This window comes from Phoxinus phoxinus, assembly GCF_949152265.1.
Source record: "Phoxinus phoxinus genome assembly, chromosome: 11".
Classification (NCBI taxonomy): domain Eukaryota; kingdom Metazoa; phylum Chordata; class Actinopteri; order Cypriniformes; family Leuciscidae; genus Phoxinus; species Phoxinus phoxinus.
Genome location: NC_136886.1, coordinates 19553948 through 19579890, shown reverse-complemented (window position 1 = coordinate 19579890; position 25943 = coordinate 19553948). Strand labels below are relative to the sequence as shown.

Sequence of the window (25943 nt, the reverse complement as noted above, 5' to 3'; positions counted from 1 at the left end):
TATTTTGTCATTTATTGGGAGCAGTATGCTAGCTGGAGCCGTTTACCTCCAGTTTTTGTGCTAAGCTAGCGGTGGGTGCGTCAGACAGAGTTTTGAGACGCACAGAGATGAAAAGGGTGTGTATGGACTTATCTAACTCTGGGGGATGGGGTGAATAAGCTAAAGTTCCAAAAAGTCGGCGTGTTCCTTTAAATAAGTTTGTTTTTTGTTAGTTATTTGATGCTATAAAAACGGGGATGTGTTGTCATGATTGACACCGGAGATTGACAGCTTCTCTGAGTGAAGTAGTCACTGGCACCAACAGACTTTAATTGGGATCTTCGGGAGGAGATTGGAGCTTAAACTTTAATTTCTACATTTCCGTAACACACCTACATAAACTGTACAAACCGATTCTGCGGGGCCTTTTGCGGCTCAACTTCGCACTGTGCAGACTCAAGATGTCAGCGCCATATTGGAACACTGGATACATAAGCACTCGCAGTCTTCCAACGAGTCTGCATTTTCATGAATATTGGGACACTGGTGGCTTCACTTAAGCCCTGTTCCAAATATCCCAATAAGCACTCGCGGTCTTCCTACGAGTCCGCACTTTCGTGACATAACGCCGCTTTGACTGTCGGGAAGAAGTCTGCTGCAGAGCTCGCATCAGTGCGGCTTCAGCAAAAGTGCACATCAAGGGCACATATCGACCGCAAAGAGGGCACTCAAGAGCACTCTTCTGAAACCTAAAATGACAAATGGGACACCCTATGGCCTCATGGACTTAACGGAAAAGTCGCACGCTGCAGCCATGGTAAGTCCACAAGACCGAAAGTGCATATGAAGTGTGCCATTTGGGACAGGGCCTTACTACAATGGAAGAGAGTAAAGGTGTGTCTATGATATAGAGAGACATAAAATGTGCAGTGCTGTTGGTCTCCAGGACCAGGATTAAAACCGACCCTTGTAAATCTGTAGTGACCACTAGTGAGGGTTGGGAAACACTGCTGTAGAGAGTAAGCCTCACTGTCAGGATTCCCCTGCCAGTGCTTTTGCACTGTTTGAACCTTAAGCAGTAAACAGGTGTCTGGTACTAGCTGCTCTACAGCATGTTCTCTTCCTCTCATATTTCCTCTGACTCTTAATTTTTTGATCTATATGCATGCTGCTGGACAGGTATCAAGTTGTTAGTTATGTCTTGCATCAGCAGGTTATTCCTGTTCCTAATTCTCTCGCTCAATAATTAGTAGAAATATGTAGATGCTAATTAAATTAATTTAAGAATGTAGAAGATGGACACATCTCCTCAGTCAGACAAAAACAGCCTTACATACTTAGAAAATGTAAAATAAATAATGCCGCAGTGAAAATGTACATCAAACATAGAAACTGCTATTAGAGATAGTATAGCATAAGCTGGATGCATTTCCCTGGGCGCCACAGCAAAAATGGCTGCCCGCTGCTCTGTGTGTGTGTGTGTGTGTGTGCACACTACTCGCTGCTCCTTATGTGTGTGCACTATCTTGGATGAGTTAAATGTAGAGGACAAATTCCGAGTATGGGTAACCATACTTGGCCTTCACATGTCACTTGAATGGCTTGTACTCTTAAAAATATTGGGAATGATTGCATCATACTTTTGCAACAGTCTATAAAACAAAAAAACAAACAAGAAAAGCTATATACTCTATAGTGGTTAAATATAATCCTTGTGGATTGTAATCACATCTATGTATGTATGTTATGTGCTGTTCCCTGGGAAATATCTTGTACCTCACGCCTGTCATGGGTGAAAGGGTCACTGAGCTGATCTTTCCCGACAGCAAATGGTTTTGCTAAAGTGCTGACCACTGCCAGAATATGTTGCACTCCCCCATGTGAAGTAAGTGTAACTGTGCTCTGGCTCCTCCTATGGTATCCTAAACGTCTGCCTAAAATCCACCATAAAGAGGAAGTGCATTAATTGCTCTCTTTGAAATCAGCATTGGTGGACTTCTTGCTGCCAAGGTAAGAGACTCTTTGCATGTGTAGAATAGTTGAACGTTTCTTTGGAGTGCACACTATGCACTATGACAGCTGAGAATAAAGTCTTGTTCTTTGCTGGCTCCGGACTGCGTAACTCTAAGATCAAGGCAATCTACTGGATGGTCTCCCAGTTAATATAATTTATACTGGATACCATCATTACTCTCAAATCCAGAGTTAATTCGCAGCCTAAAATAAGGCAAACAAGAGCCTCTTAGAATAGAATCTGCTGTACAATTTGTTATTTGATGGTTAAAGTATTATTCTCTACATTTCATCCATTTTATAAAATATATTTTTAATGATATTATGCTGTATATAAATCTGACAACTAAACTTGTGAATTATTTTGGCAGGCATTGCAAACATTGATTATTTCTATTGGCTAATAAAGGTCAATGCACTAAACTACAATGGCTAATATGAATGACCTGTGGAATCCAGCAACTTTAAAAGATAATGCCTACATATCAAAACGAAGTATTAGAAAGATTCTCATCAGCAAGAGGCATTATCTGCCTAAGGAGAGTAACCTTGCGGACACCATGCAAATGAGCCTTAATCTACATACTGAAGAGGATATCAGCACTTCTACCAGTTGCGATGAAAGAAAAAACAATACGAGAATCCAAAATATCCTTTCTAAGAATTCAAGAACTGAAGCTTCATGCCACCTTCACGTGAAAAGTTCTGAACGATCCTCTATAAAGGAAAGAAGAGTGGATGAAGCTGACGTGGAGGCTGAGTCTGGATCTGACCATAATTCCCAACTGATTCATGAGCGCTTGGAAGCGACCAGCATCACCAACGTGAAGTTGAAACAGGAGGTGGATATCACTACTCTGTGTGAACTGGCAACGGTTCCAAGAAATCTGCATGAAGCTGCGGCGGACGAATGTGAGGTGGAGGGAAACGTAGCGGACAACCTGAAATCTTCACAGAAGCAGGTTTTAAAAAATCAGGTAGTGTTTGCGACCATTAAGAAGCGAGTAATGGAGGGAAGCACGGAAAACCGTCCATACAAGTGCACTTACTGCAACTGGGCTTTCAAAAAGTCCAGCAACCTGTTGAGCCACATCGATACTCACCGCGGTGTTAAACCGCACGTTTGTGACATGTGCGGGAAGGCCTACTCGCACCAGGGGACTCTTCAGCAGCACAAGCGGCTGCACACGGGCGAAAGACCTTACCAGTGCCCGTTTTGTGTGAAAAACTACATTTGGTCCTCTGACTTCCGCAAACACATCCGAACGCACACTGGAGAGAAGCCATACATCTGTGAGGAATGCGGCAAGGACTTTGTACGCTCCTCTGACCTGCGGAAACACGAGCGCAACATGCACACCAACAACAAGCCGTTCCTCTGCAAGCAATGCGGCAAAACCTTCAACAAACCCCTGTCTCTTCTCCGCCACGAGCGTACGCATTTGGGCGAGAGGCCATTTGTTTGTCCGGAGTGCGGGAAGGCGTTTGCCCTGGCCAGTCGCATGACAGAGCACAGGAAAATCCACAGCGGAGTGCGCCCCTACACCTGCTCGATTTGCTCCAAAGCTTTCACTAAGTCCTCCAATCTCGCCGAACATCTCACAGTTCACAGTGGAGTGCGGCCACACAAGTGCTCAGAATGTGGAGTTGCATTCGCCATGGCGTCCCGACTGGTGCGACACCAGCGTGTCCACGCAGCTGTGCGGTCTTACCGCTGCCAGCTGTGCGATATGTCGTTTGGCCACCTTGCAGCACTCAAGAGGCATGAGAAACAGCATGGGGAAGGTATGATCTTTGTATGTGGGCAGTGCAGTAAATCTTTCCCTCAGGATTCCCTGCTTACTGAACACATGCAGAGCCACGCTAATGCTAAAACTTGTGTTCCTACCCACTTCACACTGAAGTAACTGGAAAATTGTAAGTAAGCCTGGGTTCTTTTCTTTCTTTCTGTCTATCTATCTGCCTATCTGTCTATCTATCTATCTATCTATCTATCTATCTATCTATCTATCTATCTATCTATCTATCTATCTATCACAATTCAGCCTACAGTGTATCTATCTATCACAATTCAGCCATAACAACAGTTATATTTAGCTAGAATTTAAAAACAATTTAAGACGTATCTATTTTTACAAGTGTTAAATGCAGGGAATGGTGGGGACCACCGTCGAAAGGCTTGGATTTCAAATAAATCACTGTGTATATTCCTAGCAAAAAAACACACTGTAAACACACTTGACCCATTTGTAACATGTCAATTGCACTTGATGGCCTCTTGTCGACCAAGGCAGACTCTGTGTGCGTGAGAAACAGAAAGTAAGGTGGAATATGTTGAATTCTCAGAGGTGAATCAAGCATAGTGCTATTTTAAGTTTCAAGATATGTTGTTAAAAGCTATAAGATATTACTATGTGATATAGTACTATTTTTTAATATTAAATGCAGCAGGGAAACGTGTATTTTGAGGTTGGTACATGTTATATGAATTAAATGAATTACAAAACTGTTACCTCTTCTTTGATGCTGCTAAAAATCACTGACTTAAATGAGAGTATGTGTTGTATAATATTGAATATGAATGTCATTACAAATAAAAATACTTTTTTTCTTCATTACAAAATGTCACAACAGATGGACTAAATAAAATCCAGTATTATTTAGGATTCATGTAATTTTTATGTGTGAAATGTGGGTTGGACTAGATATTTATTCCTGTTGTTGGCTCTATATATCTCTCTTGAGGACACCAGACCTAATTCCCAGAGTGCCACTTCTGGTAACATTTGTCACTTTGCTGCCAGACCTGCTCACTCATGGTAAAATAAGATGGCATTCAACTTGTCAAATTCCACTGTCCTGCTTTGCAACAAGAGATGTTGACTCATATTTCCGTATTTTTAGTTGTAATTTAAATGACTAAGTATATTTTAGTCGTTAATAAAATGACGACTAAAATATAGTCGTTAGTAATTAGTCGTTAATAAAATGCTTTGACGTATACAAATACAATTGATTTTTATTAGAAAGTTTTACAACAATTTTGAATACAGTTTTGGAAGAGATATTGAGTAAACAACCTAAAACATCAATATCTCTCCATCTGGGATAAATCAAGGCTGTTCATTTTCCAATTTACAACATTTCCCATATTCACTAGTGTCCGGCTCTCTATCCCAAACATATGAATTGTGAAAAGCCACTTAAATGATTCAAATAATTTGTGTGTACGGAGGAGGGAAAGTGGGGGAGGTGTTATGTGTTATTCAATTTACTGACATTGCCAGCTGTGGTGACAGTTTAAGTTCATGTTTCCATGGGTCACAGCACCTTTGCTCAGCACCCATTCCTTCATATTCCCGGCCCCACGGGGCATAACACAAATCCCTAGAGTCAGCATAGGGAGCTGTGCTTCAGCTGTTCAACGGCTTCATTCAAAGACGAAAGGACACCAGACCCTTTACAGATTATTTCAAGAACCCTATGTCCGCAATTTATTTCTGTAACCACAGATGTTCCTGTATATGAAGATACAGACGCTCCTCTGACCTTCTCTAGAGGTACTGCATGGGTTTGCCTGAGAGATCCCTTAGTCATGTAATCACTGGGCTGGAACCCAAAAGTGCATCCTTGTTCCACAGCTGATGATTATTCTTCAGTGTAGACCTTCATTACGGACCCTATGAACAAAACAATAAAACCTGAATATTTTCATGACAGCTATGGTATATATATTTACATTTATCAGGATTTTTACCTGTGACATGTACCCTTGATTCTGAATCACGGGTCCAGACATTTTTTGTCCTGTAACAAAGAGACAAACTTCCTATTAGACTTGTTAAAGCTTTTGTTTGAGCTTTGAAAATGTAAAATCTTTATTTTGTACAAAATAATGCAGATATATGTTGGTCAAACTAGAATAATACATATATATTCCAGATAATAGCACCTATTGGCCATTGAATTTTCACATATTTTGGAAAACTTTAATTTTTAAAATGTATTTTTTTAATCTTTGTAGTGCTGTCAAATCTGATGTCAATTAATCGCATCTAGCATAAAAGTTTTCGTTTATGTGTGTGTGTGGGTACATACAGTAAATGCATGCATACAGTAAATGGGTACACACACACGCACACACACGCACACACACGCACACACACGCACACACACGCACACACACGCACACGCACACACACGCACACGCCCACACACTAACCCTACCCCCAAAACCTAACCATCACGGAAAACTTTATGCATTTTTAAATTTTAATAAAACACTGTTTAGTATGTTTTTAAAGCCATTTTAAATACGAGGACTCAGCAAATGTCCTCATAAATCAAGTTCACATTGTAATACCAGTGTAATACCCATGTCATTTTACAAATTTCACAAAAACAAACACACACACATTATAATATATATATATATATATATATATATATATATATATATATATATATATATATATATATATATATATATATATATATATATATATATATATATACACACATGTTAGATGTGATTCATTTATTTGACAGAACTAAATCTTTACTTTTCCAGACACAGAAAATGCACTGATTTTCTAACTTTATTGACTACGTTATATATTAAGTAAATAAAATGGAAACATATATGCTTTACAAATTTTAATGAATAAAAATATTTAAATGTAAAAAAAATTGTAGTTTACTAATTTATTTTCAACCTGTTTATTCTGCCAAAAGCTGCGCTGAGAAAGACTAATTATTGGACTAATATTTAACTAATTATTTACTAAATGCAACTACAGTCATTAATGATTAATAAGTTGCGTGCTAACGATTTACAAATGTGTTGCAAGTTATCTTAAAAAAGTGTAAATCATGATATAATCAGATCATTAGTAGATGTGTAATGTCATTAGTTGATATACAATTATTCACTTTTAAATCACTGAAATAACTGTCGAAATTTGTTTTAGTATCCTTCTCTAAATAAACAATGCTTAATCTTAAACTAATGTTGAACAGACCATTAGTAAATGATCAGTATATAGTTTATTGATGTATCGTGAAGTTGTAATCTGGTCTGTGTTCAAAAGCACTTACATATGCTAAAGCAGAATTTTTAAGAAGAGTAATGTATTTGTTTTCAAGTGGATAAACATTTATAAATAACTCACAGTCAGGGGCTTCCAGTGGGTTACGTTAAATCCTTTCACTCCTCAGCACAGACTTGTGTTCTGTGTGGATCTAGTGATAATGTGAACCAGTTTTACCTTCCACTGAAGCTCACATGCAGATGCACAGGGTTTAAAGACTCAATGTGTGTCAGAGAAGACAGCTGTCTATACCTTCACCAGTCAGCACTTACATTGCAGTACAAACTACAAAGTAATGGTTCGAGTGAGATGCAGAGGATGGACATGCGGACCATGGGAATGGGAACAGCATTAATTCTGTTAATTATGCTTTGCTGTCAGAGCACTGGTAATGTAGCTTGTCTATTCTTTATCCTGCTTTTTGTCATATTTTAAATTAATTATTGTGTACATTTATCTGCCTGTTATGTTCTGTATATTGTCAAAATGATTATCTTAAGGGCTATAGGGTGAAGTAGGGAGTTTAAAATTATAATATTGACACTATAAATTAATCTATATTACGTTTTTATTTTTGAGAAGTGGCTGAAAAGTGGATACGTTTAGTATTGGGGTTAGTTAAGGGCTCAAATATATCTATATAACAGTCAAATATACTTAACATTTAAATATCAAATAAGGGATTTGTATAGATGTGTAACTGAAGGTTATACCAGAAGCTTTGCATATGGCAAATAAGTTATACATTTAAAAATTGCAGTTTGTACATAATTTATAAGGAATATCTACAAAAAAAGTAGTTTACACTTTAGATTAGGACGGAGATGCAGAAAGTGTTGTAAATTACTTGTATACTTATACACATCATTTGTAACAGATCTACAAATTTTATGCAACAAATTTACAAATCATAAATAGTTTACACTTTAGATTAGTGGATACAGAAAGCTTTGTAAATTATGTATTCATGCGTTTACACATAAATTATAACAGGTGTTGAACCGTTTGTAGTTTGCTCTGCAATGTAAGCATGCATGTTTGTGCTTTTGAACACAGACCAGATTACAACTTCACCATATATCTATAAACAATGTACTAATCATTTATTAATGGTTTCTTCATTATCAGTTCATGATTAACCATTGTGTATTGAGATAATGATAAAAAAAACTATTTTGACAAATATGTCAGTGATTTATAAGTGATATCAACTAATGACTTATTAACCATCTATTAATGATCTGTTTGATTATTTCATTATTTACTATTTTTTATTAGTACTAAGTTAACTTACAAGACATTTGTAAATTGTTAGCATACCAATTATTAATCATTTATGAATGTATAGTCATGTTTTGTACATGATTAGGTAATCATTAACTAAAAAAGTATAAATGAATTATAACTGAATTAAAACATTCATAACATTTTTGCATATCACATATTAATAATTTATGTACTGTATGTAGCCTATAGTCATGTTTTGTAATTGATTAGTGAATTATAACAGAATTAAAACATTCATAAAATGTTATAATATCACATATAAATAATTTATGTATGTATAGTTATGTTTTGTAAATGATTAGTTCATCATTAACTAATAACTTATAAATGACTGTCAAACTGAAAAATTGCAGTGATTTAGGACATTTTGATTTTGTCAGCTCATGCTCATTCAATGTACAACAGTCTCAAAGCTCAGTTGCTGAGTCAGTGATGCCAAAACCAGACAGGTGTACAGATGTTCTTCACTCACCAGCACTCCTAGAAAAAGGATTGATCCCACTGAATTGAGACTGTGAAGCCTTTGGAATGGGTGGAGGAGGAGAAGGGAAAGGAAAGTTGGCTGATGACTCCTTACAGGAAAGACCACAATTTTGTTACTTGACTGCAAACAAGGCTCATTGAAAACAAAGCTTAACACTGTCACTGTGCAAAAGCTTTTTAGGGCCATTGGAAATTAGCTTTATCATGTTTAAGTAGGCTAACTATGATAAATGTAACTAGAAAGTAAAGTTCGTTGGGACAACTTTTAAGTTTTATATTCTTCTTAGCATGTTTTATCATGTTGTTAGAATGTCATAGCATGCGTCTAGCATTATTAACATTTTGTTAACATGTTTGTAGCATATTTTAAGACAATGCTAAGATGAATTTGCATGTTGTAAGCATGTTTTAGCACGTTGTTAACATGTTGCTAGCATGATTAACATGTTGTTAGTGTTTAACACATTGTTAGCATAAATTAACATTGCTAACATATTTTAGCTCAATGCTAACATGAATTAACATTTTCCTAACATGAATTAACATGTTTTAATACATTACTATCATTAATTAACACATTGCTAGCATTTAATACCATGTCGCTAACGTGTTTTAGCAAATTTCTAGCATTAATTAGCACATTGCTAACATGAATTATTATGTTACTAACATGTTTTAACCAACGCTATCTCACGACCAATTCGTACGAATTTGTACGAGTGATTAAAAGGTGGCTAATTCGTACGAATTTGTACGACCTCACTCGTACGAATTTGTACGATTTGTCTAAACCCACGTGACGGTTGGGTTTAGGGGCGGGGTCAGGGGTAGGTAATTCGTATGAATTCATACGATTTTGGCAAATCGTAAAATATGTACGATTTAGCAAAAAACGTACAAATTCGTACGAGTGAGGTCGTATGAATTGGTACGAATTAGCCACCTCGTAAAATTCGTACGAATTGCCGTGAGATCGGGTTGGTTTTAACACAATGCTAACATAAACTACCATATTTTAACATTCTGCTAACATGTTTTAATACATTGCTAGCCTGTTTTAACATGTTGTTAACATGATAAGCATTTTCCTAGTATGATTAGTATTTTGTTATCGTGTTGTTAACATGATCTAACATGTTGCCAGCATGATTAACATGTTGCTAGCACAAATTAACACATTCCTAGCATGTTTAACATGTTGTTAACATGATTATCATTTTGTTTACATGATTTAGCTGGTTGTTGTTAGCATGTTTGCAAACATGTTTTAACAAGTTGGATTTAACACACTGCTAGCATGTTGCTCACATGATTTAACATGTTGCTAACATAATTTAACATGTTGTTAGCATTTTACTAACATGTTTTTAAAAGTTGCTAGCATGTTTCTGACACGTTGCTAGCATTAATAACATGTTAATAACATGTTGCTAGCATGATCTAACATTTTTCTAACACAAATTAACATGTTTCTACAATGACTTAGTATTGTGTTAACATGACTTAAAGGAGAACTCCGGTCAATTTTAACATTGAGCTATTTTTTTTTAATTGGTCGAAGTCCAAAATAGTCGATTGTCGAGTTCACGCGCGTGATCATAGGTAACTAAACCTATGCGCATGAACTCAACAATCGACTACTTTGGACTTCGACCGAAAACAGGATGTAAATACAGATATTTGCGCTGGCTGATATAACATCATTTTTATTCATATCTTTCATATCTACTGCATTCAGATTCACTTGTGTTCACTCTGAAGGAATCATCTAACATGGCTGGGCATTTGTATGACACATTAAGGATGTTAAGAGGCTAAAAGCAGGTTTAAAACTTGCCCCATTGAAGTCAACAGGGTGCAAATTTTAAAGAGGATAACACGGTGTAGGCAACACTGATTTTTGTCGTTGTTCTCTGTATTGACAGCACTCCAAATTAGCTCAGTGTTAAAATTGACCGGAGTTCTCTTTTAACACATTGTTAGCATTTTTAACATTTGCTAACATGATTATCATGTTGCACGTGACATTTTGCTAGCATGTTGTTAGCATTTTTAAAAAATTGCTATCATGATTTAACATGTTGCTAACATATTTACCATGTTGTTACCATGATTTGCATGTTGTTAACATGTTGCTAGCCTGTTGCTAGCATGATTTAACATGTTGTTAGTATGGTTAGCATGTTAATGTTTTAACATGATGTAACATGTTGCTATCATGTTTCGTAAGTTGGATCAGTTAGAAAAGATATAGCAACTTGATCAGAACGGTCTGCAGGTCTGACCCGAGTTTGGTGGTTGGCTTTGTCAAGCCAACATAATGAGTGTAAGAAACTAACAAAGGATACTGATTTCATGCAAGATAAAATAAACTTGAACAAATTGTTGAATGATTGTCCAATGATTGAAATACTAACTATGGAATATGGCAGTTTAAGGTTGCAGACTGGGGTTTCACCGTTTTTATCATAAACTATCCTAGACTGTTATTTTACGATCACTTTATGGGAAATGTAAAGGTGTCTACCTTTGTAGTAGGATTGGGGTCTGGGATTTGTTCTTTTGGGTCTTCTTTAGGCTTGGACTTGAACCAGCCACTGAACCATCCAGGCTTAGAGCTCTATTAAAAAATGAAACAATACAACAATAATAATAATAAATACACACATACAAGAGCAAAAAGTATAGAGGTAATCGTGTAAACATTTGATGTAATATATACCGTAGCTGATAGTGTGTTGGCCTCTCTATTGTTGTCTTCACTTGGATTTGTCCCAGACTGATTTACACTTCCAACTACAGCATCGTTTTCAACAGCACCCTGCTTGAATTGTAAATACAACATTGACAATTACAGACCAAAGTACACACACGTTTACAATTAAACTGCATAGAGGTGATGTGTGTGTTTTTTTTTTGTGTGTGTGTAAAAATACTGTCTCCAATCTCTATTTAACCAGCAGAGACAACTTCCCCAAGGTTGATTAGTCTTTCAAATAAAAAGGAACTGAAATGGAAATTTCATTTTCTCACCATTATTGCATCAGCAAAAAAGTCACCACCTTAGAAAAGAAATGTTAAATAAAATATATATTATAAATCAGTGTTTTAAAATATGTACACAACTGTTCAAAAGTTTGGGGTCGGTAAGATTATTTTTTAAAGTGCCTTTTGCTCGCAAAGGCTGCATTTATTTTATCAAGCACACAGTAAAACCAGTAATATTGTGAAGTATTATTACAAATTAAAATAACTGTTAAAAACAATAATTTGTTAAATTCAAATCATATTTTATATGATTATTTGAAACTCAAGAAACATTTGTTATATATAACGTTGTATATTTTTTTCTGGATTCTACGATAATAGAAAGTTAATAATAACAGCATTTATTTGACATAAATATTTTGTAACATTGTAAATGTCTTTACTATCAATTTTGATCCATGTAATAAAGTATTAATTTCTTTAAAAAAAAACTTTTGAACGGTAGTGTACATATACATTAGTTTCAAGAGATCATTGAAGAATGGTATATAAGGGTACATTTACACAACAACGTTTTTCCTTTGCGTTTTTCGCATACAGGCGACAACGTTATCAAAACGATTCCTGTTCAAACGGATGCACCAAAGGGACTAAAAACAATGTATTATGCATGTCAGGCCAGTAGTTGGCGATGTCACACACAAAAAGAAATACACACGTGCATAACGTTGCTGTTTTCACAAATTCGTGTTTTTTAGTTTACATGGAGATGATAATGGTATAGTTTAAAAAAACTTGCACTTTAAAACACGTTTTCAAAAGTTTGCATTCCCAGGCCCCCAAAACGCCGTTGTTGTGTAAATAAATGGGCAAAACCCAAACAAAGTTTTTCTGTTTTTAGTTGAAAACGGTGACGTTTTAAACAGCCCCAAAAATATATCATGATTTCATAGTAATCTTAACCTGTATTACTGTAGCTTTTTGGAGGCGAAGTGTAAGCAGCAGTGTGACTGTGAAAGGTATCATGTTTACTGCTGCTATCAAGATTAGCGTGGCTTTGGTCTATTGAAACTGGTGGAGAACCAAACATTTCCATAGGAGGGACTGGGGGCAGTGGCATCGGTTGCTGGGTCGGGTACAGTGGCACTGGGGCAACAGTCCTAGGAGCCTGTTCTTCAGAATAGAGGCACACTGGCGAGTAAGACTCCTGAAACCGGCCATCAGTGGGTGGTATCATGTATTGAGATGGGTTTGAGGGTTCATTTTCAGTGCTAGCATGGTTAAGCGCCTCTGTCTGGGAGTCTTCTGTAAAAACACATGACATTTTTGCAGCATAATGACAAACTAAAATTACAGGAAACACTTCTGAGTTGTATTATGACCAAGTGGCTCAAAGGGCAACATCATGGTCACATACTCAAACATCTCTGGTATTTGTTTTTAACCTGAACACTTGTTGCTGTCCTCATGAGTCCAAGTAGTCTCCCCAACTGGTGACTGGTATGTCTCACTATAGTTCCCCACCTAAACAAATAAATAGGTCACTGACGGTGGAACCAGTGGAAAGGTCATAAGGATCATTAAGGAAAGTGGCAGTTCTACAGGATGTCTGAGGCCCTATTTATACCCAGTATTACATTAACATCAAATGATCAGAGGGTTAGCTCTAAATACGGCTGTGATCAGGGTCTAAAACATTTTCACTATACCTCATCCAAGTTCAGAGGTAAACATAAACAGTTGACACCACATAACCTTTGCAGTATAAATACAAATGTGTCCTAATGTGCCCTGGACAACTGTGGAAGACAGCCAACTCACAAAACAAAGGTAAAAATCATGTAAGGAATAGACATGTACTGTATGTGAAATTCAGTTAATATGGTTATATTTTACATAAAAGTATATTAATATTTGTATATTACATTTGTAATGTTTTCTCATAGTTTCATATGTATATACTATTATTTGTGATATAAATTTTTTTGTATACAAAATGCATTAATATGGGAAAAGTACATTTGGGAGCTGTTTTGCATGTTATCAACATGCAGTTATACGTACTAATGTACTGTATAAGGTCATAAAATCGTGGTCTCCTTGAAATCCAATAGCAAGTGGTCACAGGAGACACTTTAAAAATAGGTGTAAACTTCGATCTGTTTTTGCTGACAACTTGTGACCCGTATTACCCGAGACAGATGTCAATACTAGGTCAATACCGGTCAGTAAGCCATAGGTTATGCAAAGGTAAAATGATAGTGTGGTCTGTGCATTGAGTTCCATATGGTCTTCCCATAGACAACCCTGAAAATCTTAAAGTGGACTAACGACTTTCATATATAGTGTACAAACATCGGGTTTACCAGCATGGTCTGGTGTCTGCAGCGAATCTGCACCAGCCAGTCAGGGTCCAGAAAAGGCTGACTGACACCGGTCTCACTGAGCTGTGCCTCAGAGAACTTCAGTCTGTCCACCATCTGTGTTAGCAAACAGACAGATCACAAAACAAGCACACACATTTCGATGCATACACAAAATGAACAAAACTACAGGATTAGTTTTTAGTACTGTGTACAGGTGTGTTACTTTGATAAGCTCTCCAAGCAGCACTAAATGGGGTTCCTCTATCCTGAGCAGAGCTTTTGCCACCACCTCACAGTAGTGGAAGGCTTGAGAAAACAGACCACATTCCAGCAACCGGCATGCATAGAGGAATTTATACACCTACACAGAGCACAACACAATATTATGCAATATATAAATCACATAATCACCCACTGAACCATTGTACATCAACATATAAATGTGAAACAGCCATGTAATCAGAATGTGTAAAAGAGTGACCTATAGAAGGTATGACATTCAGATTACTAGTCAAATTTATTTATTTATAAACCTTTAAAAAAAAAAACGTTATAAAGGAAAAAAATTGGCCCTAAAAATCAACCTAAGAGGTAAAATGCTGTCCCTTCATGGAAAAGTTGTGACTGCAGTCTAAGTAGAAGAGAGTGGAGGGGGTGCACAGAGCAAAGGGATGTTAAATGTCTCAAGGGGTACACCACTCTAAAAAGTTTGGGAACCAACCACTTCTGTAGATAATGTGTGAATTGTACCTGAAAAGCAGGAATGATAAATTCAGCATTTCCAAGCCTTTGACAGTACTCAAACAGTTCAGTACAGCGAATGGCAGAGTTGTGACAGAACTTGGAAAATTGTGTACTGCAATCAAAAGATTAAATGTTAAAAAGCCATTTAAATTCAGGTCAGGAATTCAGATATGTTAGCATTTACACTGAATCTTCACCTTTGCTTGCTCCCCAGAAGCACCAGGCGCTCTGAACTGTTTTTGTACCAGCCAAATGGACATTGGGCTATGAGGTAGCAGATTTGGGAGGCATACAGCATATCCCTGGAGGCTGAGAAGAAACATTTAAAGTCAAGACCTACTTTCATTTTATATTAGGCCAAAATATGAGAGAACATACAAGAATGGTTATTTCTAGAAAATGGACTGGACATTACCTAGGGTATCACCCATGGTGACGATGGCCCTGTGATGTATGATTGGGTCTGCGGTCTCATTGGACAGCATAACAGCCAAGTGTGGTTTCCACTCCCCCCACTTCTCACAACTCCAGGACTGCAAAGAGGAGAGGAGAACATCAAGAAAACATTTAGAAGAGAAGGTCAAGAGGATGATTTAGAGGACAAGAAAAGGTTTTACATGAGGTGTGACTGGAGGTTTCTGTTTTACACTTCTGCTTAAAGGAAAAATTCATTCAAAATTTAAATGTAATGAAATTATATCACCATCATGTCATTCCAAATCCATATGCTATTATTTTTTCACTGAAACATATCCTATGAGAAATGTTTATATATATATACATATTTTTATTTATTTGGCATTCTGATTCCCCTTGAATCAGAATAAATTCTCGAATTATGTTGTACTTAAATCTTGAATTAACTATATGTGCATACTGTCATGAAACACCCAACACAGAGGGATCCAAGTGCAGCGTGAGTTTAATACAGGGTAGTCAGACAGGCAAGGGTCACAGACAGCAAACACAGCATAGGAGACAAGGCAATACTCAGAGTCCGATAACCAGGCGAGAAGAAAGAGGCAGGCGGCAGACGAAACGGAATCCAGGAAACAGGCGATGGGTCAGATACACAGACAGGACTAGACTCGGAAAAGCTTGGTGATGTCCACAACAGTAAAACAAGACTACGCAAGGGGTAATAGTGTGAGTGGGGTATAAATGTGTGTGGAGCTGTGAGTGGAACTAGATGCAGGTGTGAGAGTGATCAGTGGAAACAGGTGTAAGAAATTAGTCCAGAGTGTGTGCGTGAACAGTCCAAGGGAATGAAGTGCAGGGGTGAAGCGCCCTCTCTGTTCTGCTTACCCCAAGGGGGGTTATTGCTGCTCTCCCTGCTCTTATTAATGCTAGGCTTCATGGGTGCGCAGGGAGTTCTCGCCCAGAACGGAACCATACCGCCAATCCAAATTGTTTGCTAATTGTCAATCATATTTGACAATAGTGGTCCTGACAGAAATAGATATAAATTCTTATTTGTACTTTCTGCTATCTCACTGCTTAACTCTGGTAACGTCTGCACATAAGGCATACTTGAACGTAAACTTTAAATGTTGTGGTATTCATTCATCCATTTGTCTGATCTTGTATTTATTTTTGATCGATGTTGTCGTCTTTGTTGCCATGTACTGTATGTTAACTTATTTGCTACTGCAGCAAAACGAATCGCCCCTCTGGGACAAATAAAGGCCTTGAACTTGAAAGTCTTACAGGGTTTGAACAACATGAGGGTGAGTACTGACATAACTGACAGAATTTTTGGGTGAACTAACCCTTTAACTTGATAACTAAAACTAAAATTGAAATAAAAAAGAATAATATATATATATTTTTAAATAAAGACATTTATTAACTATAAACTAAGTCAGGACAGAATGTAGTTTACCATGGAAACCGCTGGAATCCTCCCAGAGAGCAGCTGGAAGACAGTTTGCAGTGGGTCACTCGGAGCCAGACTGCCTTTAAATCTGTCAAACACATACATATTCAGTCTATAGAGATGCACCGATTGCAATTTTCTTGTCTTATTCTGATTTCTGTTTTTTTAGTGTGACCTGCTGCCAAAACCGATTTTTGCTGATTCCGGTTTTCTTTCTTTAGAAGTATAAATTAACATACAAACAAAAATCTGCTCTTAAAGTCCCTGTAAAGTCAAAATTAAGTTTTGAGTTTGTCACACTACAGAAAAATGTGTTATTAGCCAGCCACCTAGCCAAATTTGAATGATAAAAAAAGCCGCCAAGTACATAAAATAAGCTATCAAAATCTTGAAAAAAATAACAGTTTTCTCTGCTCTCAAACGCTGGGGGCGGCACAACTGTCGGCGCGACGAGAGGATGAAGGCCGAGGCGGGAGATAGTCGATTCGGCTCCATTCACCAGTAACAGCCATAGACTGTAAAAAAATAGGTAACAGCGGATTATCAGTGAATCGATCCCAGTTGTCTCCGACTACAGAGGTTTTGGCGGTGATCCTCAGCTCTCCATCAAGGTGGCTCTTCAAAAAATGAATCCACCTCTTCTTGATGTGATCGTTTTTCGGAAATTTAAATAAGGACAACGATCTGTTTTTGTACGTGATCGTGTACGGTACGGTACCGTACGGTAGTTCAGTGACGAAAGCATAGCTAGCTAGCAAACTAGGCTGTAGTAACTAATAGTAGCTACTGACAGTAACTCGCGATTGAGCGGCACACTGATGTGTGAATGTACTCTATTTATATTGTTAGGGGAGGGGCCAGCCTCAGTGGCTTCAGTGCGCCATCAAGTAGGGGCGTGTCCAGGAGCACAGGGGCTCCACTGCATCATCGAGCCCCCGTTTTAGCCCCGCCAAAAAAAAATCCGGAACACAGCAAAAAAAAACCTGTTTAACGGTCTAACTCCAGTACTTCACAGTTCACAGTCTATGTTTTAACATTACATTTCTAACATTTATAATGTGTTTAGATTATTATTTTATTTTTTTGCCTTTACAGGGACTTTAAAGAAAAAAAAATGTAATAAAATAAGAACAAATAAATAAATTGCAAACAACAGCACAAATAAAATGCATGGCTTTATGTTTTTCAGCTAGGTCTAGCAGTAAAGTCAGGTAAGAAATACTACATGTAATCAAATGTAAAATAACACTGGATAGTCTTCATTGTAAAAAATAAACACAGATTAAAGGGCACCTATTATGACATTTAAAATGTTCCTAATGTTGTTTAGGGAGTCCCCAACAACAGTTTTACGTGCATGCAATGTCAAAAAACACTTTTGTTTTCGTATAATATGCATTTATTTTTACCTGATTTGCTCACCGACTCCCAAATGATTCGTTCAACGACTCATTTTTCCAAACCCCTCCTTTGCGCGACGCTAATCTGCGTTGATTGGTCAGATGACCCAGCAGTGTTTACAGAGATAATACTTATTGTTTAACACGGAGTACAATGATGCTTTTATCAATTAAATCGTGTTATAATAATGATTATAGTCCACTGCTTTGTAGTTTGTAGTAAAAAACTAAAAATAAGAATTTAATGTTATGTTAGCGAGCATAGCCCAGAGTTCATATTGTAAAAGCACAATCAGTCTTTGTTTGCATTAGCCCGATGCATAAACATAACGTTTTTACAAAAAAAAAAAAAATGCAGTTACGTTACAACGAGTTATTATTCTATTCTTTAAAACAACTCCGAAAACAACGACAAACACTTCACATATCTCAATACAATTGCCATTGAAGACCTAGAAGCTAAACGGTGCTTACACAACAAACAAAATAATTATTAAGCATGCTACATAAAACATAAAAGCAACAATTATTAATAACACTTAAGTTACAGGTTGTGATACGGAGGAGGAAGCTGATGCAAATGCACTTAGAAATGAACCTTCCTTCAATATCAACCGGCTCGCGAATCCAAGTTTGATTGCATTTAAAAAGCAATCGTCTTCAAAATGGTGCGAACAAAGCACAAGGCTTGGACTATTCTGTGGTATAGTTATATGAATTGTAGCCACTTAGTCTTCAAATGCTCCTCCTTGGGCAGATGAAAAAAGTTGGCTTTTGAGTCGCACTTCAGAACACAGCGTCTCGTCGCCATGATATTTTCCCTGGCCTTGGAGCGCAATAAGTGGGCGTATCGTATTCAAATAACTTGACAAGTTGACGTCATCTAGTCAGAGAAAAAGCTTCGGTCTTCTAACGATTCATAAAAATGACTCTGAGTCGACTCTTACTTTTGAAAGACAATAACTTTATATACGGTGCACTTTCATATTTCAAACTTTGCAGGATGTTTTTGTTCACTTAGATCTATGTTACACACTACATGAAAGGTCAATTTCAAAATTCCATAATAGGTGCCCTTTAATACTTACAATTAAAGTTACAAAAGTTATTCAGTCAAGAGCAGAGAGTGATTTTTTGTTCTTTGATTAACATGACAGACAGCAACAGGAATATTAGACTGCTGTCACTTAAAGGGCCCTATTTTAATGATCTAAGCGCATGGTCTAAAGTGCATGGTGCAAATTCACTTAGGGCATGTCTGAATCCACTGTTGCTTTTGGCTGGCACATGGTCGAAAAGGGTTGTTCCCATTCTCTTAATGAGTAATGAGTGTGTTTTGGGCGTAACGTGCAATAAACCAATCAGAGGCTCATCTCCCATTCTCTTTAAAAGCCAGTTGCGCTTCTCCAGAACGCAAACGGATCTGCTCGTGCGTGAGGTTAAAGCGTGCAAGCAGACCATCTACAGGACAAGCCAGATTCCACCATATCTTTATGTACACAATAATAATCTTTTACATTGTAAAATGACTGACTGACTGACTGTGTTTAACTGAATACTCACAAAGATGGACATTTTGACATAATTTTGTCTGCCCGTTTAAGTGCATGGTAAGCCACTCATTTTGGTACTTGCGACTCACAAGCTGTTTGAGATGCGGTTTTATGCGCACAGCACTTATTTAGTTCAAGAGTGTACGCACTTTTGGTGTGAGCGTGAAACCTGCGGGAATTAGTCAAAGTATGAGCAATACAAGCACTATTTAACCGGAGCGAATGAGACAAGTGAGTGAGAGGAGGCGGGTGAGTGTCACTTCGCCGTTGGAGAGAAGAGAGCGAGAACGCACAGCTGGTATTGGTGTATCGATGCTACAGAAAAGGTGTATCAGAATGGTTTCAGATATTTCTTATGTTATAGACATTTTATATTTTTGACAACACTAGTGTCTAATTAAGTTTGTTGCTCTGAACGTATTCGTGGTGGTTCCCCCACGGTTTACTTTGGCCTTTATTACAAATTAGAACTTTGTTGTCTTCTTCACTCACAATGAAGAACTTCCAAGCTAACGACATGTTTATATTGTTATATTGTGTGGCTGTGACGTTACCGGCAACAAAGCGGACCAGTTCGGAATCGAAAGACAAGAAACTGATCGACCAGTCACCGGTCTAAACTGAGCTTGCGTAAAAGTGGCTGATTCCAGTCCCTGGCCGTTTGATCGATGCATCTCTAATGCTATACTGTGACATTTATGCACACCAGAGGTGGAAAGTCCAGGGGTCAGAAAGTAAAAGTCCTGCCATATGTTTATTCCACCCATGAACTCAGTCAGCTGATTTCACTAATTAGTTCTATCTCCTGGCTGAAAAACTGTGCTAATTAACAAATCCAGGTGATTGGAACAAAATACTAAGGAGGACTTTTACTTTCTGAACCTGGACTTTCCACCTCTGATGCACACACAAGAAAACGTATTAGTCGGTAAGTTCATAACATACATATCAACAAATGAAAATGCTACCTTATTAACAAAAAAACTGCCCAAAAAAGAAAGAAATCTCCATTAATTGAAAGCAGATGAAACATTACAGGGACGTGCTAGCAATCTTTCAGGCAATTCCCCATTTGAACTGAAACCATGCCCTCGCTGGTATACTCATGAGCATGTGTAACTTTAACGCATATACTGTACTGTTTTCTGGGATTACCATTTCCTTTCAATTGATAACCCGCAGAAGCCCTAAGCTCAATCAAGTTAGAGGAAGGTGTCTTGAGAGAAGAAGAGAGGATAGCGATATCACTGGCTCAAAGATGTTGCATGGCCTGTAAAGGTGAGCCAGTTGCAATTAACTCTATCATATTTTGCATACTTCTTTCTGGCAGACCCAGTGACAGCTAGGAAAGACAGCTAGGAAGAACGATGACACCTGGGAAAGACCGCAGAGGTTAGGAAAGACCAGAGCAGGGGTGCTTGGCAAGCTGAAGCACATTCTCCATGAGAAGGAAAATTGATCACTATGGAAAGTTATAAGATACCCCTGGGGTCGGGCGAGAGCGGGGGAGGATGACCGACCCACAAGACAGACCACGGATATGACCAACCAGGATAGGCAATCGACGATGGAATAGCCGAGCAATGTATTCTGCGTCTGTGATGTGGAAAGTTACACAAAACGAGAGGGAACGCATTAACTGAGAGCTTCATCAGGAATCTATTCAATTACTTGTCAAAACTTCTGGCTGGCAAAAGATCAGGAGAGTTAGAAGCAACAAAGAAAAAGGCGTAAGAACATCTCTGTCAAGTTTATAGTGACAATAGAAGGGAGGACAGCTTGAAAGAGATGAAGAAACTCATTAAACCGGCGGAACCAGTTATCCCTTTTGGACTAGAGAAACCAAGTTTCGCCAAAGTTGCCTGCTTTCTTCACGACAGGTAATTCAGCCTATTTGTGTAAATTCAAAGTTTTATAGTTGCTTGGCTAACTAGGTATAGCAAGGTTGTGCATAACGCTAGAACGACATCTAGGTAACCTCATCACTTGAAGGAACACTCATGGACGAAGTCGAACTGGAAGCCATGTTAATTTTGGAATAATACGACCACCGTAGGAGTTAAAACGCCCTCGGAATGGGAGGGGCTAGAAAGTAATATTCAGTTGGTAGTCATATACAATTTCACAGCTAGATGGGAGAAAATCCTACACAGTGTAGCTTTAAGATAGCCAGAGGAAGATCAGCTCCAGGACCAAATGGTATACCGTACAAGGTGTACAAGCATTATGAAAGGCTCAGGAGATGATTCTGGAGGTTAATGAAAGTGGCATGAAGGAATAACTTCCTTGCTGACGATTGGTTGGTTGCTAAGTGGTGTTTCATCTCTAAGGAGGAGAATTTTATAGATATCAATCAATTTTGTACCATATCACTCCACAATGTGGAGGGTAACATTTTTTTTTTTTTTGGCGAGGAGGCTGACCACTTTAATCTTGGACAATGAGTTTATGGACAGACACGTCAGTTCAAAAAGAGTGCTTTTCACGGGTTAGGCAACCTAACAGTTCAGTGGCTTGATCTGACCAACGCCTATAGAACGATACTCCACAAGCTAGTGGAACTAACACTGAATCCTACCATGTCCCAGAGCGCTTCCAAAAGCTCTTGCAGTGCTACTTCAGTAAGGTTAACATGGGTTTCAACTGCGGTACCTTTACCACTGACTGGTAGACGCTAGAAGTGGGCATTGTCAGTGGGTGTAAAATCTCAGTAATTCTGTTCTCAGCAGCAATGAACCTCCTTGTCAAGTCAGCCGAGAAGTTACATCGGGGTGCAGTACTGGCAGATGGCACCCAACAGGCTTTCATGGATGACTTGACCATCATGGTAAGATCAGTACCCCGAAGGGAGATGGACATTGGAGGACTTGGTTGAGCTCACAGATTGGGCAAGAATAGAGTTCAAACTCGCAAATTCCAGAAGTTTGGTGTTGAGGAGGGGGTAAGTCCAGGATCGGTTTCACATTAAGATCAAAGAGGACATCATTCCAACAGTCCAAGAACAAGTTTGCAAGTGGTTAGCTAGCAGAGCATTGAAGGAGGTGGAGGAGCACCTGCATCATGCTGACATAGCTTGACCAGGGCAAGCTGGAAGCAGGCGAATCCGAGTGACCAGCGTGGTATGTTGCAAAGGGAGGTCCCCAAGGAAGAAGAGGAAAATCGACATGTTAAGCCTGCAACCATGATAAGAAGGACAGCTGGATATGGTGGGAAAGTGTGTGGGAGAGGGTTCTGACCTTGCAGGACATCTAGAGCATGGTAGAGCATTAGATTAAGATTCTGTTGTGTTCTGTATACGATGTCCTACCTACTCCATCGAACTTCCATACATGGGGGTTAGCAGAGAGACACAACTGCACACTCTGAGGAAGGCCAGCTAATCTTGAGCATGTCCTCTCCTCGTGCAGGTCAAGTTTGGTAGCTGGGAAATTTCAGAGGCGACATGACATTGACAATTTTTACCTAAGCTGGCTGCCGGGGTGAAACAAGCAAGAAAGAAGCTAAAACAACTTATTTATGGGGCCTTGTTTCATTCAGATTTCCTTAGGTTTGGGGAGCGTGGCAACAGAGATGAGGAATAAAGGAGTTCTGGCCACACAAAAGTCAAGTCATCTTCATTTATATAGCACTTTTAACAATGTAGATTGTTTCAAAGGAGCTTTACAGAGATAAACGTATAATTTAAGGTAATAGATTGTTTTGGCTTTATAGCGGTTCTTGAATTAAGATATTTTCCAGCTAAAGTTAGTTTTGATTGATTCACTTCCGTCGAAGTGATCATTTGTTATTAAATTAGGGGCCACTAAGACAACACCGTTTTTCTCTTAACAGACTTTAAACGCAAACCTGTGATAAACGCTGATGCCGCTCATGTGCGCATCAAGAATTAATTCTATAGTTATATGCGTTTGAATATACTGTATATGTGCAGGTTTGTAATTCCCTGCAAACCACGCCTAAACAAACTACTTGTCTTAAATTTTGATACAGAATTGTATTTGATCATTTCGGGGTAGGTACGCGAGCCGAATTTCCCCACAACGCTTTATCTGTAGAGTGGTAAAGGGATCCGTCATAGGGAGAGGCTAGTTGGCACTTCAGCACTGCATTGTCATCGGGTCCAGGCGAAGGTCGTTCGTCAGATCTGGATACGGCAGGCTGCGGGAAAACCTCGGGATAAACAAAGACACTAAAATGAGCGTAGATGCCATTCTTCTTATGATGTAATGAGTACATCAGGATATAGGGGAAGTGTTCCCAGTTCCGGCTGACCTAATCTATGCAGCCTAACATTGAATTATAGAAGTCTATGATTATAATGTATTATGTGAATGCTAGGTCAAAGAGATGTCTTTAATCTAGCTTTGAACTGACAGAGTGTGTCTGCTTCCCGGACAATGGTAGGAAGACTGTTCCAAAGTTTTGGTGCTAAATAGGAAAAGGATCTACCGCCAGTAGGGCTGTCACTTTTTGTTCGAAAATCGATTGCACAATCGATCGGACCAACCAACACAAGTTTCGAAAATGAAAATAGGGAAACGATTTTAACGGCTTTCAGGACGCAGAATGCGCGGCGCTGGCAGCTGGGTTCAGCGTTGCGCTTCAGATACAACGCGATTTGCGCGATTGAACTTTGACCGCGGCGTGCGCACCGCTTAGTCGACCCAGCAACAACACGTCTCGCGCTATCTGTAGCCTATTGAATGGCTCAGCCATTGAACCGCACAGTCCAATGGCATAGATCTGACCAATTGTTGGTGTGTTTTGGAGGTAAAAACAAAAGAGCTGCTTTCACAAAACAGAATGTCTCGCAAGCCATTGAAATGAATGGGTCTCATAGCGCCGCGAATGCCGTGCCCTGTCTGAAAGGCGCTTTCTCTCAGAGCGCGTCCAGCTCGTCACAATACGCCCGCAGCGAACGCGCATCACACAGCAAATGCAGGTTCTGATAAACACACATAACAGCAAATTATAGCCTACTTCTGCATAAGGTGTCGCCAGTATTTCGAAAATTTCAAGAATAGGCTACAGATAGCTTACAGACTCGGGCTACAGGCTACGTAGGTGAAATTTGTTTGACATTTCTAATCGTGAAAACAGCCATGTTAAAGCCTGCAGTAATGTTTTTCATTGCTGTTATGGCAGTCCACTCTGCTTTTCGAGAATGTTACACTCCTGTTTGTAATTGTACACGAAATTTCATGCCAATAAATCATCAGAAATATTGTGCGTCTCAAGCACGAACTTTACGTTCGTCCTAATGCCTGTTAGTTGTCCGTGGATTGGCCTATATTTGGCGTTGAAAATGGAAACGTCTTTAGACATGGAAAATCGATTTTACAATCGATTCAATGAACACTTATGTCTCGAAAATCGAAAATGACTTTTTCACAAAAGTGACAGCCCTAACAACCAGCAGTCGATTTTGATATTCTAGGTATTATTAACTGGCCGTAATTTTGAGATCGCAATATATGTGAAGGACTATAATGCGTTGAGAGCTTGCTCAAGTACTGCAGAGCTAAACCATTTAATGCTTTGTAAGTAATCAGCAATATTTTAAATTTATACGATGATTAATAGGCAGCCAATGCAGTGTTGACAGAACGGGGCTAATATGGTCATACTTCCTGGTTCTGGTAAGAACTCGAGCTGCTGCGTTTTGAACTAGCTGTAGTTTGTTTATTAAGCGTGCAGGGCAACCACCTAGTAGAGCATTACAATAATCTAGCCTTGAGGTCATGAACGCATGAACTAATTGTTCCGCATTTGTCAATGAGAGAATATGGCGTAATTTAGAAGATGGAAAAATGTGGTTTTACAGATACTAGACACGTGACTTTCAAATGAAAGATTGGTATCAAAGAGCACACCCAGGTTCCTAACCGATGACGAAGACTTAACAGAGCAGCCATCAAGTGTTGGACAGTATTCTAGGTTATTACGTGGGGACGTTTTTTGTCCAATAATTAGAATCTCAGTTTTTTCTGAATTTAGTAGTAGGAAATTACTTGTCATCCAAGTTTTTTATATCAGCTATGCATTCCGTTAATTTTGTGAATTGGTAGGTTTCGTTAGGTTTTGAAGAAATATACAGCTGAGTATCATCGGCATAACAGTGAAAGCTAATTCCATGTTTCCTAATGATATCTCCTAATGGTAGC

At 38.5% G+C, this 25943-nt stretch overlaps 2 protein-coding genes across 5 annotated transcripts in view; one reads left to right on the top strand and one right to left on the bottom strand.

Moving 5' to 3' along the window:
* The first annotated feature begins 1834 nt into the window (after window positions 1–1834).
* Window positions 1835–4063, top strand: znf648 (zinc finger protein 648). Its single transcript, XM_079628907.1, has 2 exons — window positions 1835–1989; window positions 2364–4063. The coding sequence occupies exon 2, from the start codon at window positions 2421–2423 to the stop codon at window positions 3897–3899; it is 1479 nt and encodes a 492-aa protein (XP_079485033.1). The 5' UTR covers window positions 1835–1989; window positions 2364–2420; the 3' UTR covers window positions 3900–4063.
* Window positions 4064–4991: 928 nt separating this feature from the next.
* The window catches only part of sec16b (SEC16 homolog B, endoplasmic reticulum export factor), a 29471-nt gene continuing 8519 nt past the window's right edge, over window positions 4992–25943 (bottom strand). For 2 of the 4 annotated variants that reach the window (XM_079628904.1, XM_079628905.1), the window contains exons 12-25: window positions 16833–16914; window positions 15366–15483; window positions 15148–15259; window positions 14957–15062; window positions 14430–14567; window positions 14207–14320; window positions 13286–13364; window positions 12804–13145; window positions 11886–11914; window positions 11575–11676; window positions 11380–11472; window positions 8842–8941; window positions 5750–5799; window positions 4992–5672 (exon numbers count right to left, since the gene is read on the bottom strand). In XM_079628904.1, the coding sequence (XP_079485030.1) occupies window positions 5664–5672; window positions 5750–5799; window positions 8842–8941; window positions 11380–11472; window positions 11575–11676; window positions 11886–11914; window positions 12804–13145; window positions 13286–13364; window positions 14207–14320; window positions 14430–14567; window positions 14957–15062; window positions 15148–15259; window positions 15366–15483; window positions 16833–16914 (1474 nt within the window). In that variant the 3' untranslated portion in view covers window positions 4992–5663. The remainder of the gene's footprint in view (window positions 5673–5749; window positions 5800–8841; window positions 8942–11379; window positions 11473–11574; window positions 11677–11885; window positions 11915–12803; window positions 13146–13285; window positions 13365–14206; window positions 14321–14429; window positions 14568–14956; window positions 15063–15147; window positions 15260–15365; window positions 15484–16832; window positions 16915–25943) is intronic. The other 2 variants (XM_079628906.1, XR_013799593.1) reach the window with 2 other exon arrangements.